The 22,182-nt window shown below is 44.9% G+C and overlaps 2 protein-coding genes across 2 annotated transcripts; both read right to left on the bottom strand.

Annotated features, from left to right (window-relative positions):
- Positions 1-1,078: 1,078 nt before the first annotated feature.
- MFS16 (major facilitator superfamily transporter 16) lies at positions 1,079-4,276 on the bottom strand. The gene has a single exon (XM_065450840.1). It carries the CDS (start codon positions 3,891-3,893, stop codon positions 2,304-2,306), a length of 1,590 nt encoding a protein of 529 aa, XP_065306912.1. The 5' UTR covers positions 3,894-4,276; the 3' UTR covers positions 1,079-2,303.
- A 3,221-nt stretch (positions 4,277-7,497) lies between these two features.
- LOC135917341 (uncharacterized) lies at positions 7,498-21,012 on the bottom strand. The gene is made up of 3 exons (XM_065450934.1): positions 20,829-21,012; positions 15,831-16,168; positions 7,498-8,210 (listed from the first exon to the last, which is right to left on the bottom strand). Exons 1-3 carry the CDS (start codon positions 20,840-20,842, stop codon positions 7,933-7,935), a joined length of 630 nt encoding a protein of 209 aa, XP_065307006.1. The 5' UTR covers positions 20,843-21,012; the 3' UTR covers positions 7,498-7,932.
- Between the last annotated feature and the right edge of the window lie 1,170 nt (positions 21,013-22,182).

The following is a 22,182-nucleotide window of genomic DNA, read 5'->3' as shown; positions in this document are numbered from 1 at the left end:
CGGCGCGCTCGGAACAACGCATGCCGCAGCACTTTTAAACGGCGAAAACGATACGTGCTATTTCCTCTTTGGCAGTTGAGTCGGTGATGCTTAGAACGACAGAGAGCTGAGCTAGTTGTTAAGGGTTCATTATGCAAGAAGGCGAGGCGGTGCAGACGGGACATAAGAGAACACGCTCCTCTGGAAGGTGCCTTCTCTTGCGTCCTGTCCGCACGCCTCACCTTTTTGCATAATGTGTCCGTGATGTTACGTGTCCCGAGTTTTACGCTTCAGACCACCTCCTGCAGGTGACCCCTCGACGGCGTAGTGTGCTTCGAAGCTTTGGACTGATCGATTTAACTGGTCATCTATAAAGTTCCTGCGCAACCGATGGAACCTTGAACCACACAGGAAAATCGTCATCGCGACGCAGCCCAGCACTGTCGTTTGAACCCACGAAACTGCCGCACACGGGTTTCAACAGTAAAGCGTCATACCCATTCGATAATCACTGCAGCAGGTACTCGCTGCGGCGACCAATCATCGCGCAGACATTAACAACCGCGGCAGGGTGTGTTTGATGTGCACCCAAAGCTAAGATACGCGGTCACTTGGCTCTATCAAAATGCGGCCGCCATTACAGAGTCAGATATACGAACTCTATGGCCGCCAAGGGCGGTAATCGAACCTGTGACCTCGTGCCATAGCCACTGAGCCATCACAGCCAGCGAAGAATTCCTGGAATAGATTTGAAAGCGAATCGAAGTGCATCTACACACTCACATTCATTGGAGTGTATGAACTTGCACAGATCGGTAATTACATTTTGATGCTTGCTAGTTATGAGGATATATATATATATACACACATACACATACAACCATACATATAAATATATAATATCCTGTGCAAAACTAGACTGTGCTGAAGCCACACAAGAGCCAGCAGTCGTTAAACAAGCAGCAATATCCTTAAATGCAGTCAAGGTGCGTTTCATATTGTCCTTGTACATTTTCACTGCGTCAAGTCGTATTTTATGCACCCAAGTTCAGAAGCCTGCTGTCACACTTGTAAAAGAATGTGCAGAAATGACACAATATACGAAATTGTAATTTAATAACTGCGACAATCACCTTGTGTACAGTGCTCACAACACTAACAATAGTGGCTTTCAGATCTTTTCTCTCCACGCTGTATTTGAGTGTCACAACATCACATAAGTACACGATCTGCCTACTGGCAGTGAAATGCCGGTGCAGTTACGGCAGTCACCGGAAGACAGGTTTTTATATTACAAGGAACATTACTGCCAGCAATACTGCTGGTAGCATGTGTACTATGGTCACCAGAAAAGGTTGTCCACCTCTTACATTTTTGCTTACAAATCATATACGAGTACAATTGCTAATGCCTGTCCTAAGGATTATTGTGAATTTTCTGAAATATGCCAATGTGCCCTGTCTAATCTCCTGAGGGTGGGTCAGAAAGTGGCCTCCCTTCAGATAAGCATGTATCAAAACTTTTCTGGTCATACCAGTACACAGCCATGGATAAATATACTAAAACTTTTTACAAATAGTCATGCTTGCATTTAAAAAGGAACATTTTCTGGTCATCCCAGTACACAGTCATGGATAAAAATACTAAAACTTTTTTTTTTACAAATACTCATGCTTGCAAAAATGTCTTTAGCACTGTGGAGTGAAATTTGTTCCAACCTGCAGTGTAGCCTCTTGAGGATGGCTGTCTAAATGTTTCATTCTGTCAATATTGACAATTGGTTCTTACATGGCTAATTTCTTTGATGCACACATTGATCTAACCACTCACATATCCACAGTACAGGTTAATTTAAAAGCTAAATGAAAGAATGTGCCTGCACAACCTCAGAGCTGTTTGGAGTGTGCAGTTGAAGATGAAAAATGATCATATGGCTAACAAAAGGAATGTATAGTCAGTTGCACATACCCCAAATGCTGATGTATAAGTGTATGTATAAGTATACTATGTATATATATATATATATATATATATATATATATATATATATATATATATATATATATATATGTACATTCCTCGGGTGATGTGCAACATACACCTGCATGCTCCTCTGGAAGCCAATCAAGGCCTGTCTCACTTGTGATAAAACACAGGCTACTTGACAGTGCATAAATTTGTCACAAAAAGGCAACGATTTTCACGTGCACGGAATTTCTAAAACTCCTGTGCTTAAAACAGTCATTCTGGCTCCAAACAACAGCAGCCACATTATATGATCAGTCTTTGCTGACTATGAACAAACAGGCTGGCCAGGAATGTCCCTAGTTGACAGGCGCTCCAGCCGTTTTCCGAGATTTCAGTCTTAGGAACTCATGTTTGGTAACCCTAAGAAGGCACAACACAGCGAGAAGATCCGACGCCATAACCATGTAGAAGACAGTGTTCCAGCCGTACTGCAGAATTAGTCCCGCTAGCAGAGGACCCACTGCAGCACCTACGGAACCTGTACCGTCGATGATCGCAGTCACCGTCGCCAGTGCCTTGGAGCTGCCGGACACCGTCGGATGCGTGCCGAGCTCCGCGGAGACTGCAGTTGTGATGAGCGCGTACGGGCCGTTGATCAACAGACCCGCTATGCTCTGGAGGACGAGATTCATGACCAGGCTGACGCTGCCAAAGTGTTCGTAGACGAACATCATGGGGATCGCGGCTATCAGGAAGACCACGCAGGTAGTGGCGCTCGCACCAGAACGATCGGAAACGTAGCCCGCCAGGATGCCACCTACGATGCCTCCGAAGTCGAAGACGGTCGATATGAAGGCCGAGTCCGCGGAGTCGAACGACGTGGACGCGTGAATGTAAAACGGGAGCCAGAAGAGGAAGGTGTAGCTGACGAGCTTTGCGAAGAAGAGTGCCAGGGAGAAGTCGAGCACTCCCGGGATGGCCAGGGCCTGGAGGAAGGTGACGGCTTTTTTCTCGCTTTCACTTCTGAGCCGCCTCTCCAGCAGACATCGCTGCTCGTCCTCGCCCAGGGTGCCGCTCGCGTCGTCCTCCTCGCCTTCGCTGGACGCAGAAGACGACGGCCGGACGACCGCGGAAGAGAGCGACGTCTGCAACGACGCCGAATTGCGCCGCGGTGAGTCACATCCAACCTCCTCGGGGTACGGCGTCAGGAAGAGCACGACGAAGACGCCAACGAGGCCGCAAATGGCGGCGGGGACGATGAACGAAAGGCCCCAGTCGGAGGTGACGAACATCCCGGCGATGTAGGCGCCCAGTATGTTCCCCACGGAGGTGTGCGCGTTCCACACGCCGAAGATGAGGCCGCGCTTTTTCTTGCCGAACCAGTTGCCGACGCAGGTGACGACGCTGGGCCAGCCCGTGCTCTGGAACGCGCCGCCCAGCAGTTGCACGACGAAGTAGAAGGCGAACGAGTGGATGCCCAGGCTGTGGCCCATGCCGAAGACGTGCGTGGTGAGCGCGCTGAGAAGCATGCCCAGTCCGAGGAAGTAGCGCAGGTGCATCCGCTCCGCGATGAAACCACTTGCAAACATGCATGCGGCGTACGTGAAGAGGTAGATGGAGTCGAGGTAGGAGAAGAGATGCGGCGCGTTGTCACCGTCGAAAGGGGCCCAGTTGCACCACGTTCGGCTGTTGTTCTCGGTGACGACGATCGAGGCGTCGGGCGTTGCGTACCGACAGTCTTGGTGTAGCACGGACTTGACCACGCTCAGAGGCCGCCGCGTCATGTGGTAGCATGTGTACGCCAAGAAAGTGGAGACCAGCACGAAGCCGCGGTACCACGCGAGCCTCGTTTCGGCCCTAATCGAAGCGAAGCACTTACGAAACGCCAGCTGCACCAGCCAAAGTCCTAGCGGAGCGGACGCCATCGGCTTGTTGGGTGCTGTCATAAAGGCGTCGCCGCTGCTCCTGCTTGCCTTTCGGGCGCGAGTGATGCCGCCGCCTGCTTCCTCTCGATTTCTAGTCCGTCACAATCGCGAGGAGGACTGACATCGCTTTCCGCCGCGATAACCACCGACTAAAAGGGGCTCGGCTGATTGCGGTCACTCGCGGTTATCTATCCGTCCGTCCGTGGGATTGTGGGCATAGAGTTGTGGGGCTCGCAGCTCACTGTCAGCTGGTTAGCTGCGCACGGCACGGAGACCAAACTCATAACGAAACAGACATAAAATACGTGACGTAAAAAGCAGGTAAACAGTAAAGAACGTGCGAGGAAAACACAGCATAGATACAGAGAAGCCAGTGTAGCATAGAGATGAGCGAAGCACTAATGAAAAAAAATGCCGCAGGAGGACGCGACGATCGGCACATTGTTGCTCACTTACCTCTTCTGTTTTCCACTACGGCCACGTGAAATTTTTTTCAGTGTGGTGCGTGCCGCGCGGCCTTTGTGGTACACCATGGATGCGCGTTTATTTCCTTATCATGCATCCGACTATGCGGCCGTTACGGCTACGATAACACTCTAAAACATTACACCCTTTCGGTTTTATCTTGCCACACAACGATAAACGTCATCTGTCTTGTCCGTATTTCCTTTCTTCAACGCTGCGAGCCCGGCACTTCCCAGTAACGAACGGCATGCGCGTTATCAGCATGACATAGCATTCCCGACAGGAAAGTAGCGGACGCGGCGTTTTCAAGAAAGGAAACGCAAGCAAGGCAGATGACGATTATCGTTGTGTGCACTTTGGATTGCCCTTTCTGCCACACAACGATAATCGTCATCTGGCTTGATGCGTTTCCTTTTTTACGCTGCGAGCCCGGTACTTTACAGTAACGAACGGCTTGCGCGTTATCAGCATGATAGCATTCCCGACAGGAAAGTAGCGGGCGCGGCGTTTTCAAGAAAGGAAACGCATCAAGGCAGATGACGATTATCGTTGTGTGGCAGAAGGGGCACTACAAAGGGCGTAACTTTGCATACACTCTTAAAACGGTTGCACCCTTTGGGGTGTATATTTGTCCCACAACAATAATCGTCATCTGCCCTGCTTGCGTTTCCTTTCCTGAAAACTCGGCGCTCGCTACTTTCCTGTCGAGAATGCTGCGTCACACTGATAACGCGCATGCCATTCGTGACTGGAAAGTGCCGGGCTCGCAGCGTTAAAGATAGGAAACGCGGGCAACACGGATGACGATTATTGTTGTGGGACAAGATACGCCCCAAAGGGTGTAAATTTTTCTAAGAGTGCACTCTTAAGAAAAATTTACACCCTTTGTGGTTTATCTTGTCCCACAACAATAATCGTCATCTGTCTTGCCCGCGTTTCCTTTCTTTAACGATGCGCGTCCGGTACTTCCCAGTCACGAACGGCATGCGCGTTATCAGTGTGACGCAGCATTCTCGACAGGAAAGCAGCGAGCGCCGTTTTCAAGAAAGGAAACGCAAGCAAGGCAGATGACGATTATCGTTGTGGGACAAATACACACCCCAAAGGGTGCAACCGCTTTAAGAGTGTGGCAGATATACACCCCAAAGGGTGTACCTTTTGTCTAACAGTGTATACGGCTCCCCGATGACGAACCAAACTTGCAAACATCCTGCAAACATGTCGCACAAGCCCGGCGTCTTTGTCAGTTAGCTTCGCAAGGTTAATGCCGGGAGAGAGAGCGAGAAATAAAGTCGAGCCTTTCAGTTTGATTCTTCTCGCTCACCCTAGTACGAGTACGATTCTTGCAAATTTGCTCAAAATTTATGTGAGTGCACAGCGGACAAACGTGAGAGCGGCAATGTGTCTCTCTACTTATGGTTTTACCAGATTTACCATGAAACGCTATTGCTTAACAGAAGAAGCATCCGAATGAATTGAAATATGGTGTTTTACGTGCCAAAACCATGATTTGATTACGAGGCAAGCCGTAGTGAGGGATTCTGGATTCATTTTTACCACCAGGGGATCATTAACCTGCCCCCATTGCACAGGGCCACGGGCGTTTTTGCATTTCGTCGCTATTACACTGTAGTCGGCATCATAAATGCGACTGGGATTTGATCCCGCGACCTCGTGCTTAGCAGCGCAACACTAGAGCTGCTAAGTCACCGTGGTGGGCAAAAAAAAAAAAGAAAAAAAAGAAGGATAAATCTCTGGTCTAAAAAATGTCCAGCCAGCAACTTGAGCTAGAAAATGTTTGCGCATCTCCGCAAGCTGTGCCACATCTTCAAGTGCAGAGGTACCAGGACTTTCACATGAACACTTCAGTAACCAATCTCGGTGCATAAAGGTCTCATACAAAGTACATATTTGCCTACCTGAGACCATCAAAATTTGTAAATGTCCCGTGAACATGACAAGAAGCAATAGCATTTTCTTTAAAGCCATGAGCCTTCGGAAGCGGTTCTCCGCAGCCCTCTTCTGGCTGACCTACTCTGGGCTGTCCAGCAGGCCCACGATGCGGCCGAGAGGCTTGGCTTTCCGGTTGCCACGTGGGAGTGGCCCACTTCGTGAAGACTCATGATCTGCGGGACTTCGTTAAAGTTTTACCATACCATACCATACCATACCATGAGCGCACAACTTTTGTGGGACACACAGGCACTTCATTTACAATGATTCACATTTACACGCAGCTCACAAGCTGCAGCAAGCTACACTCTTAAATAAATTTACGCCCTTTGGGTTGTGTCTTGCCACACAAGTGTTACCCGTCTTGCTCACGTGTCCTTTCTTGAAAACGCTGCGCTCGCTACTTTCCTGTTGAGAATGCTCCGTCACGCTCATAACATGCATTCCGTTTGTGACTTGGAAGTATCGGGCTCGCAGCGTTAAAGAAAGGAAATACGGACAAGACAAATGACGATTATTGTTGTGTGGCAAGATACGACCCAAAGGGTGTAATTTTGTTTAGGAGTGTAGGAGCAGCAGACGAGATTTTAGACCAGCAGCTTCGCTGTTGCCAATTTAGTGCACTTCTGGTGTTCGACTGATTAAACTAGGTCAAAGCAAGTACCCAGCGAGCTGATTTTTATTTTCATCACAATGGTACATGCCAGATGTACAGTGATCAGCAATTAAAATTCACTACTCAGACAGCATGGTGGCCCGCGCTTCTTGCGCCACTGGTGATCACTGGGTGATCGCTGAGGAGGCTGAATGCAGCTACGATGCATCCAAAAAGTTGACTGCTTTTATGCGACACAAAAATGCACAATCTCGGTGTCACCAGCGTCCACCAGTGGCACCAAAAAGTGTCAGCCGCCATGTTGTCTAAGTATCGCGTCTCAATTGCAGAGCACTGCACATAAGATAGCGCAATGAAAGGTGTGTTACAGCAATACAGGTGGCAGAAGCATCATCACAATTCTTTTAATACATATTTTTTGCAACCTTACGCCGCCGCGTCCTTCAATGCCTTTAAAGCCATTTTGCAGCCAGAATGTTTTTCTTAATGCTTGACGCAAAATTTGTAAAATTGTAGAACGAGCCTAAATTTCTACACATTACGAAAGATTCAGGAGAGTTGGCAAGCATGAAAGTAATAGGCCACAGGGTGTAATTTGGTAAATGTAATTTTTATTCAAAACTCAATGAAAATGTCGCTGTAGATGCCCCTTTCCGAAGCTTGAACAAAGTAAACAAAAACTGATCTATCCTAATAAAACAACTTTGCATAATTATTCATAACATCTTCAGTGTTACAAGCCCAAATGACAGAGACAGCGTGAACTAACGATGACGTACAACTTTGTCAGTGCCAAGTGAGTCCTGGGTACATAACAAACAACCTGTACACATTATATATACTTTACCACTCACATGCACTCGTACCACATTTAAGCAACGCTTGTTGAGTCCAACGACAGGTTCATTGCCCAAGTGGCAGTGAGGTAAAACGGCTATGTGTCGAAGTCTGCCCCACAAAAACAGACAAAAAAAGAGAAAACCAATGGAATGAGCCAGCTGACCTCAGCTTTTGCTTGGTGTAACATTACACGAGAAACAGGAGGTTACTTCTCCTACAGAAATCCTCAAAGCTTTCCTCTGCTTTGCAGACAAGCACTGATGTGGGTAATTTCGTTGGTATTTCGACCATTTGAGTGTTAACGGCGGGGGACTGGACAAATCCGACGGGGCGGTAAGTTGACGGTTCGATGCCTAACTGCACAGCTTGCTTGCGGTTCCTGTGCTCGTCCGACTCGTAGTGGTCAAAGGCATCCTTGGCGCATGGAAAACTTGGGATTTTGCATACCTCACACTGCAGGTAACCTGCAGGCAATAACAGCAGTTTCAAATGCCATGAGTGAACAAGCAATCAACTACCAAAGCAGCCAGCAATCAAAGATATACACATAGATATTGCAATAAGTATAGTCAAATCTCGATATCATGAGGATGGATATAACAGATTATCAGATATAATAACAAATTGCCTCACTGCTCTTACAGCCTAACATAACAAATATGGTAAAACAAGTACAGGGTACAATGATTTTGCAACATATACAACTTCGTTACAACAAGGTTCGGCTGCACAACACTCGGTAAGTGACGTGTGATGTATATGTGATGCATGATGTATATATGATGCAGAGAAGTCGGTGAAGGCAAAGGGGGTCAGATCACAGTTGCCGAGTTGCCAGGGCCTTCCATTCTAACTCTATTCTGGAAGTGGAAGTACCCATGAATTCCACTTCCTTTAACTCCTCAGAATGGTGAGAGCTGGGCCATTCCTACTCCTGGACAGGCCAATTCTACTCCTCCAATTTCAGTAAATGAAACTCTTTCTTTATAATTGTTCACTACTGATGCTTGTGTGCCTCGTAACGAAAACATATTTTAGGATTGTTGACAATGTAAAAAATAATGCTACGTACTAGTCTTTCGCACGCATACTATTATTGTCATTTTGAAAAGCAAAACGCACGGTTATGTTCTGCAGGGCCTTTTCTCTTTTTCTGCTCTGCCCCCCCTCCAATCACACACACACATTGACAGGAACGCACCATGGTGGCTTAGTGGCTATGACATTGTGTTGGTGAACATAAGGTCGCAGGATCAAATACTGGCCTTAGCAGCCACATTTTGATGAGAACAACACGTAATAGCAGCTGTGTACGATGGAATGGGCGCACACTAAAGAACCCAGATGCTTAAAACTGAACCCGGGCCCTCCACAACAGCGTGCCTCATAATCAGATTGTGGTTTTGGTCCCTAAAATGCCAGACTTCATTTTTAATACTGCTTTGCATATTTTACTGATGTAATTTTTTGAACTACATCTCTGTGACTGCCTGCTACTGTGCCTTCTGCATACCAAACAGTGTGCGAAAAAACATGGCGTGTATTGCAAATCACCATGGACTGGAGCAGAGTGCAACTGTCTGCAACATAGTTTCCAGCCTTCGTCCCTGTGTCATTAACCAAGCATGCCCTTGCTAACTTGAATCATTCTTAACAACCAAAGGTCGCCGTCATTCAAGTCATTTAACTCTCGTAAAACAAGAAAGATTCTTGATCTTCACAAGTGCAGAATGCCATTTTGTTTGTAATTATTACATCAGAGGCAGTCAACTATAGGTAGATATTGGAAGAGATGGTATTCAGAACCCACCGATTTCAAGATATTTTCTCACATTTGGGCCATTGTGGCACCTGTGAAAGTCCTCAAAACTAGCCAAGTTCTATTGAACAAGAATATTGGCTAGCCTCGAGATTTGGGGTGCATGGGAGCTGTGTACTGCTGTGGTGAACAAAAGTTATGAAAAAAAAAAAACATCCTTCGCGGTTGTTAGTAGCACCCATTCTGTTCGTATCCTCTTCATTGTGGTCCCATGTTTTTGTGTTTCAAACTTTTCCAGATTATGCCTATATTTCTTTTTGTTCCATCACTCGCTGCATGGTCCTTAGCTTCTTCTACTGACGATTAAATTAGGTTTAAGTAGGGTTGCCAAATGTCCTAAATTTAGTGCTAAATTCCCAACTTTTGAGTAAAAGTCCTGACTTGGCATGGCCAAATGCCCTGACTTTTGCATTTCTTTTACTGAATAATGATCAATAAACCAGGACCTTTCTTTTTTGCTTGCTGTTGCATATTCACAAAGGCGGTTTCCTTTTTTTTTTTTTGTGGTTCTAGTAATGTTGTAGGCCCCAACTGTTCAAAGTACCTATATAGGTAGCCATGTTAGCCAGGGAACTGCGGCACTTTTCTTGTTGTAAATTGTGACATGGTAACGCTAAAAAATCTTGTGAAACTTTGTTGCATGCACAGACTGGAAGATCCTGGCACTCAAAGGATCGATAGTTGCCAGTTTCGATTTCAGCACCCGAGAGGTGAATATGTCATGTCTTGTGATGTCATGACTCACTTTGTTCCTGTGGACACTGCGGCGACTACTCACGCGTGCAGCCAGAACAAAAGTGCAGAGCACCTTTTTTCATTGTTTTTTTTGTGAACAAGCAACAATAGCGCACCTAGCTTTATTACTACATGACATCAGCAAACTGCATCATTATGTGAAGATAATGTAGGTCAGACCAGGCGTGGCGTTTTGGGATCACTTTTAGTACTAAAGTACACATTTGCCAACCTGCATTTTTTTAAGTGCGATAAGCGTGCGGTAGAGTTTTTACACAACTTGGAAAATGTTTTTCTTTCCCCAGAATTACTGCCAGCCTTCACAGAAGGCCTTCAGCAGGAGTCGGACGTGCATAGTAGAAGGGAAAGAAGTTCATAACACAAGAAATATCCAGCTTAACAAGACAGGGATCAAGCAAAAGAATACATAGTAGAAGAAATGTATGTCAGTATACTGCTTTAATGTGCACCCAAAGCAAATATTTCTCGCATTCCACCCTCACTGCAATTGAACCCTCGACCTCGTGCTCACGCGGCACAACGTGATGGCCACTCAATCACCATTGTGGCAGGAACTCTATCTACAGGGTGCACCTGCTGACATTAGCCAAGCCGTTACAATAAATGATTATGAGACCTACAGTGTGCACCCATCAGTCCTCTTCTGCCATCAGGATAATTTCTTGTATGTTAATTGAAATGAAATTGTTTATTTGCCATCCTGTACATTTACAGATGGAGGGATTGTAGGTAAAAAGCTGTCCTTCAACAGCTTGATGTGTCTACAATCCCTGTTTCTGCAGGGAGGCAGCATAACATATGCGCACATACATATACATACATATATATAGCTGTATACATAACTTCAGTGACATGTTTCTCACTCACACTTTGCTTCATGTCAACAAAGAAATGCAACAACACAGATACATAACACGACCAGATATTACATCGAAACCGTATACATCAGTTTCAGTTCCTTGGATGATGACGTAAAAAGATCAAATCGGACCGAATTATAGTAATTTAACAGTGTTGGTATTATGTATTTAAGGCATTGTTTCCCATAGTTTGAATGTGGTGTTGGTACTAACCAATACTCAAAGTGTCAAATTATCTGCCTAATTAGAGAATATTAATTAAACAAGCTTCTATCTTCAAATTCAGGGCACCACTTCCAATAGGACTGTTATTGCATGCTAAAATAACACATTCGGTCAGTTTCATCGCACTGTGTCCTATGTAATTATTTCTTTTACGGTTTACTCATAGCGCACGAAATGTGAAAAGTCGCACGTCATTGCATACTGCGACACCAGCGGTCCAATAAGCGATCTTGAGGAACTAACTCCGCTCAATACATGGTGCAGCAAATGCCTGGAAGTGGCAAGCTGTCGGTGTCTGCTTGCGCAGAGAGGGAACTGCGTGTTTTATGTGCTGTTTGCAGCCTACACATTGACAAACTGGTCACCGAGTTAGCGGACTTGGTTCCCTCAAATTACATCTCGGACCTCTGGTATAGCTTTGCACGAGCGCACAAACACACTACGCGAAAAATAAATAATATTTACACTAATTTCAAACACTGCAAGTCTCGTAACTGTACATGTTACCAGATTTTTTGAACAGCTAAAGTTAGCTGTACACAGCTTACAAGCAATCTACTAGTATAACAATGTTCACAAAATAACATTGTTATAAGGCATTATCACTACGCTGGGATAGAATCCGTGATGGCTTCCGAGAACAGAAAAGCAAACTTGTGTCAACCTGGCATTTTTCTCAGAAAGCCTTGTATATTGTCATGTCGTAGAGATAGGGAAAAACCAGACACACTGGCAAAAGTGGGAGCTTAAGCTCTAACTCTCTCTCGGGTGACCTTGCAGCCAAAAAGACAGCATGTCTCACCATACATTTCCAAGAATGTACAACACTATTTGCATTGCAAGCACAATCGGATTAGATACATCTCTCTCACTAACTGCCGACAGCGTTCAAGGAATTTCGAATACAGTCGGTGCTTGTGCCTACCAAGTTATTTGGTGAAAACATACACCAGAAAAAAGTAAATCTATACATGAACATACGTATTGTGACACAAAACTACATGGAACACAAATGTATATTATTACAAATGCAGGTTTGCAAAACTGGTGCCAATTTCAGGATTCCTACTCAAATGGACATGCCCTCAGTGAACTATAGTTAAAGGGCCCCTAACCAGACTCCATAGCAAATTTTCGTTTTAGCGTTCTGTCGCAAAAATTTTTCAAATTGGCTCATTAATAGCTGAGACAGAAATATTTACGTGCTGCGAACCCATGATTTCAAGTTGGGCTCCACTGCCAAGCAAGATGTTCTCTCCACTCGCCCAGTCTATTCTTCGCAAGCAAAATTCCTTCCCTGCTTTCTCCCATACCAGAACTCGAGGATCGAGTGAGGCATACATCACATTCATTCTGGCCTTCTTTCATTTTTTTTTCTCTTCGCGTATTATTATTTTTTTTTCCAGCGTTCCACATTTCCGCTGATGGCGTCGCACGCGAACTGTTGTCTCGTTCACGCAGCGCACGATTTTGTTCGCTGTGCACAAGAACACATGACTAGCAGTATGATTCAGTGCTACACAAATACTGAGGCAGAACAAGCGGATCACAGAGCATGATCACATGCAGGAGCACGGTAGAAAATGGCATAGTTTCGGTACCTATGCACGTGACCGCACGACTGTGGCAACAAGCAGACGAAGCGGAAGTACATCTCTCTTCCTTCAGTGCGAAGTAAAACAAAAAAACATGCAGACTTTCCTTTTGTGTGTTTTATTATTTCTCTAAACTTGAATTCACCGATTCAAGCAACAGATCGCACAAATAACAGATGTCTTGAATAATTCTCGAAGTCACGTGTCGCCACGAGCGACGTCTCATTGCAGACATGACTACGTAGGCGCAAGGGCACGACTACCTCACCGTCCAGCTTGGAGTGCGGTGGCCACGAGGAGAAGGAAAAACGGTGTTTGGTTTGAAATTTCAGGTCTTTCCACAGTGCGTAGTGATGTAATACTTTGCAGACACAATCGTTATCGCTTTATGTATGCTCTGCGATTGTCAGCTCAAAATGGCCAGACCTGGTGAGGGGTCCTTTAAGGATATTCTTGTCGACTGGCGCAGAATACCTGACACCCACTGTCACAAATTAAAAAAAAAAGTGTTGCCAGAAAAACTAATTTGTCTCTGCTGCATTGTCTTTAAAGGGGCCCTGAACCACTTATTGTTGAAGTTAAAATAGACACTTTCAGAAATACTTTGACACAAAAAGTACCTCAACGAGTTCAGCAGGAACGGAGTTATGGGCAATCAAAGGTTGTGCATAATCCCCTTCGCAGTGCTTCCGTTCCTCCTTCAATGCCTCGTTGCACTGCGAAGGCTATGGTGGAGTGGGGCATGCCTACAACGTTCTGCCTACTCAACGTTACTGCGGTGTGCAGATCATATTTGATTTTGGATGTTCACGCAGATGCCACTATTTCCAATTTTGGCACCTGCAATGTGTCAAACACATTTGTCTTCAGCGAGCCGCAGTGTGCTCTGCTAATAGACTCGTCGTGGCAGCCTGCGGTGGCTGCGGTATCTATACCTCATAGCAGACCACAGCTACAGGCAACTGTAGTGTGTATGCACTGCATTTGCTTTGAGCACGACAGGTCTTGAGTACGCTCTCGCACTCACATGCGAGAGTCTGGTCGCGCTACATTATGTGGACCGGCTTTATACTGCACCAGCTTGACCGACGAATAGTAGCCACAACCAATTTGCAAATTTTGACGTTCTATCAATGCTTAATACAAAGCAAAGTCTGCCAAGGCATCTAGCCACGAGCGGCCAGGAGTCAGCGCGCACTGGCAAGCGTGCATGTGATCTGCCTTAAGTTTCATGTGGTTTGAGGCTAGTTGAGTGTTTAAAGCTAGTCGAAATTAGTGAGACCTGATGGCTTTGACACTGATAAGCAAGGTGGCCAAAGTTTATTTCCTACGCAGGTGGCTGTGGTCAAGCGCAAGATGATAGTCGGCCTTTTCCTGAAGTATGCAATTCTTATTGAAATTCAAAAGCAAGTTTTGCTTGCTTCAGCCTGTTTATTAAGCTGCATCAATAAATATACACAGTAGGAAGAAACACACTGATCCAAACACCCTTCTTGATTGATGTTAGCTATTGGCCAATAACAGCCCCATGTATGGGAATCTGCTATATTACGAAATAAAGCTGCCTGAAAAGAGTGAGAAGGGTTGTGCTGCAAAGAGAGTGTTTGGGAAAAGAGCGACTTCACGCTATGCTTGTGAGCTCCACACAACGCGCACAACTGCAAAATTTGGCTGAGATGTTCACAGCAGCGTATGCTATCCGCATACTGCGTTTTTTCACCAAACCCAAGGGGTGATGGTTCAGCACCCCTTTAAAGGGGCCCTGAACCACTTTTTATAGAAGCGGAGAATGTCATTAAGTCAAAATAAGCTATTTCAGCAATACTTCGTCACAAAAAGTACTTCAATGCATTCAGCAGAAGCAGAGTTATTGGCAATAAAACACGGCCTCCACTGCGCTCCCTTTCCTTCTTCAATGCCTTGCAATGTGAAGGCTACGGCGCAGAGGGGCGCACCCACAATCCTCCGCCTTCTAAATGTCACCATAGCATTTAGACACCATGACTTCCGCCTTTGGTGCCTACAACACGCTAAACATAACCCAAACACAGCTGTCCTCAGCGAGCCGCAGTATACTTAGTCAGTGGACTCGTGGCAGCCCCTGCGGCAGCCACGGTATCTGCGCCATGTAGCCGACCGCAGCTTGACATCACCTGTCGGTCAATAGTAGTCGTCTATGGGAATGACAAAATAAAGCGTCCAAAAGGGAGTGAGGGCAGGGCCTTCTCTTCAAAAGAGAGCGTTTGAGAGAAAGGTGAATTTGCAATACGCTTGCGAGCTCCACACACCGCATACCGCAGCAAAACTTAGACTGAGATGTTCACAGCAGCGTTTGCAACCTGCGGACACTGTTTTGTCACCAAGCCTGGCAGGTGGTTCAGGGTCCCTTTAAAGAATTACTTATATTCAAGTGGTGGCTCATACACCGCAACTTATCCGAAATTTCCCTTGCAATACATACAAGTACCAACTCGGACAGGGCTGCCCAAAAAGTTTGTGCAACACAAGTTTAAAAGGTTGCATCTTGTACTACTTGGCAAAGAGTAGCTTTAACTACTGGACAATAATTGCCAAAACGCAATTTAGTTGAACAACATGTCTTCAAACAAAAGAAACATGTGCAAGAAATAATCACAGGGTACGCCCGTCCGTTGAAATCAAGACTTGTACCACTGATTAGAGTATGCAATATGACAAGTTGTATTTACCTCTGTTTATTAAATTTATTAACTAATCCTCAACCGTACAGCCCCAAGAATATTCCATTTGCACCACTATTAACTTGAATTAACTGAGAGTGACCCGAAATGGTGCTGGCGCTGCACTTACTGCTTTTGTTGCCACTCGAACTGGCTAGCCTGATGGACGTTGTCTCCACCGCTGAAGTCAGCAGCGCCTGCCCCCTCAATACCTGGTGCTTTGCCATGGCTTTGGCATGGCTCGGACTCGCCATATGATCTCGCATTGGAGCAGGTCCCGTGAAGCTCATCTGGCATGGCTCGCACACAAGGCTCGACAGGAAGACAGGCCCACTTTGAATTTTTTTCTTGTGCTTCTCCGACGCTATGTGTTGGTTGTACGGCTCTGGCCCCGTGAACGTTTTCCCGCATGGTGTGCAGGCATAGGCAGACGCGTTCATTTCTGCAAAAGATCGCTTCCCACAAAGACTGAAAGAGAAATGAGAGACAGCGATGTCACGTAGAGGTGAAACCAGCGGTTCTTTTTGTTTTGGCAGCTTGCTCAGTTATGCATGCACATCCCCATAAGCACAGCCTGCAACTTTGTGATGTAGAATCGAGTTGGTAACATAGCAAGGAACTCTCTAAATTTAGCAAACTAAAGAGACATTAACAATAGCTTCAGATTCTTGAAGTCTAAGTGACTTTTTTTAGATGCAAGTAGACAGTTTAATGCCCTGGTGAAATTCTTCAAGGCACTTTGACTTTGGCTGAGTTCTATGCCTCATCCCCACTTCATCCCAAAGGATACAAATGGGCCTCCATTTGTTGATAATTCTAAAGGACTGGAGAAATAGGTGATCTGGGTGTACAGAAACTGCTTTTCTAGGCAAAGTACTAGCTTGAGATCCAATCTTATTTCAGAGTATTGTTTTTCCCCTTTTCACATTCTAACCATTGACTTGCCACCTGAGGAACATTAGACAAAATTCTGAGTAAGCCATAACTATCATCACTTAAGAGACTTTAAGGGCCACAACTCAGCGACTTCGTCTAGAAAAGGTGCCAAACTGGCGTAGACAGCTTTTGCTAAGTGAGGCTTACATTCGTGAAGTTGTTAAACATGCAGTTTAGTAAGAGCTTTCAATGCTTATGTGACATTAATATATATATAAAAAAAAAGCCAATGTGCTGTCATCTCAGGCTACCAAAGGCACGAAAAATGAATGGCTAGCACAATGCCAGAAATAGTACAGTTGCCTGCAAGTTTATCTAAACAGCAAGTGTAGGTCTTTTTCTGCAGTAGACAGGATCAAGTGTGTCTCAAGCATGCCTCTAAATTAGACACATGGGCAAGCTTAGGTCATGCTTCATTCTAGTAAGTGGAAGCAAGCTTCATATCAGCAGTGAAATGCATAATGGTAGCTAACCACAGCATGCAAGTCTAATTAGCTCACTTTTGTCACGAAATGCCACCACTCAGCCTATCAGGGGTCATACAGAACATTTGACTAAATACTCAAAGATAGGTCCACTTGTCAAAATGTAGGCCAGCTTTTCTGAGGCACTTTATCCCTGGCTTTATGCAACTTCTATACCACTGTGTGCTACTCCATCTGTCGGCCTCTTCCTTGATTAAGGACAATTAGAAGATTTCAAAAATGCCAAAGGGCAAAAATCAAGGATGGAGAAACAAAACTTCTTTGTACACATACACAAGAAAATAGTGAAAGACCCTTCTACTTAGCTGCAATTTCTTGCAGCTAAGCAGCTGCTGAGTTGGGACACACTTCAAGCTCTTCAGGTCGCTTTCCAAAGTTGACTTTCTCATTTAATGATGTCTATTGTTTCCTAGCATGATAGTTTGTTGTGTCCAGCTTCAGCCAGAGATAGTTGTCACATTAAAGCCAAAGGCCTGTAATTTACTTTTATGTAAGAGTTTCTAGAGGATATAGGGCTCAACAATGGCACCACGATGGCTGCGGTGTGAACTAGCAAAAAAACAAAGAAAAAAGAAAAAAAAAACTCTACGGCTTGGTCACTCGATCTGGCTTTGTCTAGCTCTATGATGGCGGGGGTAATTTAAACAAGCCTTTCATTTGTAACTGTGGAGACGTCGCATTGCATCGCTTATTGATACTCTGAAAAGGTAACATAAAGGATCATTTTCCAATAGACAGTGTCCACGTCATGGGCCCGATGTAGAGCTTATTATTTTTATTATTTCCCACTTCCCCTTTCCCCAGTGAGGAGTAGCAGGCTAGAGACATGCTCTCCAGGCCGACCTCTCCTCCTTTCTGTTCATTAAAATCTACTCCTCCTCCTCCTTATTATTTTCAGTGTTCAAAAGTCGCCCCCAACCTCAGTTTTCATGTAATTCAAGGAGCAGATTTATTTCGAAGGATTTTGAAGGGCCTTTGAATATGTTTTTCGATATTCAGGGGTATTCAAGGATTTCAAGAAGGTGTACGAAAACTGGCCCGTACATGAATATTAAAAGTAGGCAAATATCAAACTCTTAAAGTTAATGCTTTGATTTGAAACATAAGTCCTCCATTCATATTTGGAGGAAACGTCACAAGTAATTTTGAAGCCTAGTTAGAAAAATATAAATGAAAGACTGATGGGAAATAGGCCCTCACCACATAACAGGCAAGCGGTAATTTCTAGCAGTCGAGCTTGTGAAGATTAGGTGCCGAGGGCCGATCATGACAAGGGTGTTAGTTGCTAAGAGCTACCGCAAATGAAACAATGCTTTCAAGGGTCTGGCAGCAGACCATTCAACAGACCAACAAACAATTTCCCAAAAGTCAGATGAGCCCCGAAAGGAAAAAAATGTATGATGTTGGAGAAAGTTGCTTAGATGAAGCTAGCTGCTTGACATTATGCCCCCTCATAGCCCTTTTTCCCTTGCTACATGCATACAAGTTGTACAAGTGCATTTTAATTATGCACAATACATTAGCAATGCCAGTTTAGATGTGAAGCATGCATCTCAATCAGACACATCAGCTAGCTTAGGTCATGCTTCATTTTAGTAGGTGGAAGCATGCTTCATATGAAACCTTCTGCAGCTCAAGATGGCACCGGGAGTGGCTGTTTCCATATCAGTGATGAAATGTGCAGTGGCACTGACCCACAGCATGCAAGTCTGGTTAGCTCACTTCTGTCGCGAAATGTCGCCACAAACATATTGAATGTGAAGCAGCAGAGCAAATGCACATCATGCCTCATTTCTGTGAGTACAAGCGTTCTGCATGCCTGTTCACAAGCTCAAGATGGCACCACAATGCATGAACAAGCAGACATGCAACATTGCGCAACATTGTAGCTAAAATCCTGGGGCCATATCACGATTCCCATCACTGCAGATATTGTCCCCAAGGGGTGCGTAGTCTGATCAGCTGACACAATGGATGTCGCAAAATCAATTCACGTATTACAAAAAGGTGCAGGCATGCCAGCAGCATGCTCACTGCCTTCCTTTTGCAGACACCTGTGTATGTAGCTTTATGCATCAAGGCCTGTGAAACGCTTCCTTATGATAATTTAGTAAGTTGATAGCTTGCATTAAGGCCACAAAAGTTTTGTAAGCAATTGAAAACACACACGAACAGAATCATCAATAGTGATCAAGCAAAGGATGTTTTTGGAGCAGACGACACTCATCTGCCCTGACAAAGACAAGTCTCTTGTCAAAACATTGGCCTCAGAAACATGCTTTGTTCAACCAGTGTTCATTGCTTCCAAGTTTTAATCTTCCTGTGAACTTATCTTCGTTTGAACAGAACCAGTCTTAGAAATGATTGTCTGACACAGGTGAGCAACGCTATTCTAGAATCATTTTTATGGCCACAGCTGTGGTGACTGTGACTTTCTAATGTAATGCTCCACATTGCACTGGTTGTAGAAGAGTGGCATCTGGGAGTGCAGTTCTGGGGATAATGTGCTGCCTGCTGTTACCGCCAACTGCAGCTAGAGCACCGACATTTGTTGCCATTGAAGAAGTTCGTCTGGTTGTACTGTTTCGGCCAATCAGACTGCAACCTTGCGGGAATGGTCTCTGTTGGGGTGGAAATCATATGGCCCCAACACTGATGTGAAAGGAAAACAGGGCAGGCAAAGAAAGCTGCAGTTCGAAACCTCCACACCTTTTGCAACATGGACATTATGACAGTGAGCAACAGTGATGTGCATTAGACATGCCTTGCTGACAGCAGCAGCTATTTACCGGCAACTTCTCCCACCGAAGTGAGAACGGAATCATCAAACTTCTATGAAGACCAGTGGGATGCTGTGAAAAATAGACAATAAAATATTCATCACACGCAAGCTGCGGCTCTTGGATTATGCAGTGACATCAGAGTTAATGAAAAAGGAGGCAGATAACGTCATCCCTCGTTAAAAACACGACAATTATAGAGTGTTAGTAAGTGATTAGGCGCGCAAACGCAGCACAATCACATAAAGCTTCACGCTCCGTTACTGTAATGAACACACAGTGGGAACTTACAAAAATGATGAAACAAGGGGAAGCATGCGCGAGTGGCAAGCCATGCAGGAGCTGACGCAACACGTTGAGAAGGTAAAAATGCGATAACAGATTCTTAGAGGTTTAATAACTACTGAAATGATAAGCATTAAGCCCGTAAATAGCTGGCTATAAAAGCGGGCGTTTATTTTTTTTTTCTACAGTATTTAATTGAAACCGTTCCCAGAACGTTTAGTGGAGCCAAGTGGTTTAGTTATGTCGAAAAGGAATCACGAAAAGAAGCGTGCTCGGACTACCAGGTAGGTCAGCTATGTCGCCTCCATACACGAATAGAGGGGATTTAGTATCGCCGAAAATCAGTCGCTTCAAAACCGAAACTACAGGCGCACTCGGTTACCGGGAGAGAGAGAAAAAACATTTATTTGGACCACCGAGGTGGTTGCTCTTGAGGTCGAGTGGGTGGGGTCCTCATTCCAGGACTCCACTGGCCGTGGCTGCTCGACGTACTTGCTGGAGCAGCCACGGCCAGTGGAGTCCTGGAATCCGGGAAAGAACCGCCACCGCTCAGAAACATGACGATAGCATACCGAACTTGACACCAGCACAATAAAGGTCTACGTCCACAGGCGAACGAAGATTACGCAGTTTGCAACTTACGGGATCACAGACATGCTAAAGCTTCAGCGCATTACCGACTTCGTGCGCTTTCATAAACGGAACAAGCTATGGAACATTAAAAATGAACTGGCTTGACAAACGCCTACTACTGACTTGGCTCGGATGTACTAAACTTTTCTTCCTTTTATGGAGGGACGAGTCACATGTGTGTAATTTATCGTAATCGTAAAAGCCGTAGTTTTGTTCATGCACGTAACTACCACACTTATTTTAAGCCTAGTTTGCTGCATGGTCTCGGCTTGGGCGCTTGCATTACATACGTTAAGAAAACAACGTGAAAAAAAAAAAACAAGGTATGGTTATTCTTGAGCCTACAAGTTACTTCGTGTACCAGTACTCACTGCGACTGTACCGTTTGTTAACAGCTGGTTGACAGGTTCCCAAAAATAAATTTTGGTTATAGCGCCAGTAGGGCTTCCACGGTGGTCAGGGTCATTATCATCATCACGGTCGTCACCTTTATTCTGTGTCGTCATCGTCATCAATTCAATGTCGTCATGGCGTAGACTTTGGAGGTGGTTGGGCACGTTTCCATCCTCCAAGTGGTTGGGCATCTCTGCGATGTATGCAGGGGCAGGGCACAACAGGCCCCAACCCCGGACGAAGTCTTGACGATGTCGCCCACAAATTAGGTAAGTTGACAGCACTCGAATAGGCTACAACGCCTTTTTTTATGGTTAACGTACAAGCGCTGAGCTGCGCACACCTAAATGTGCAAAAAGTAATTTTTCGATAAAGCCACTGCCAGATTTACACATGTAGTCTTTTTTTTTTTTCTAAAAGTGCTGTCTATGACTCCATCGTGATTGCCTAGCTTTTAATATTATCGCGGTCATGCGTATGTTATTTTATAGTTAACGTCGAGCTGCGTTTGCTGTGTTGGCGCCACGCTGTCTCCGTGGCAAAGTTCTGACTGGTGTAACTTCCGTGAAATCTTTCTTTGATAACATGTCCATACCAGGTTAAAGAAGTGCTGTTCAATTAAGCCAACAAATCCCAGTGTATCATATCTGCTATGCTGTGTCTGATACTAGAAAAAATATATTTAAATGCAAGACATTTAAGGCAAAGCCTGCATTAGCGTTTCTTATAGGTTTGTAAATAGTTTGTCAGACCAATTATTACTATATAATTACATTTCATTCAGCATATTTATTTAATGAATGAACTATCTATGGCCAGAAATAAAGGCAAACAAGTTTCGATTTTCTTTGAAATGTAGTGGTGTTTAGGCTTCGTGAAGTTAGCCGATAATTGAACCAAAGCGATTAATTTTCTCGAAGTGTTAGCAAAGCACACAGTTATGAAAACTTTATACTAATGTTAAGCTTGT

Source organism: Dermacentor albipictus, chromosome 9, assembly GCF_038994185.2.
Source record: "Dermacentor albipictus isolate Rhodes 1998 colony chromosome 9, USDA_Dalb.pri_finalv2, whole genome shotgun sequence".
In the NCBI taxonomy this organism is placed as follows: Eukaryota; Metazoa; Arthropoda; class Arachnida; order Ixodida; family Ixodidae; genus Dermacentor; species Dermacentor albipictus.
The sequence above is the reverse complement of the archived record's forward strand: the minus strand, read 5'-3'. Positions and strand labels throughout refer to the sequence as shown.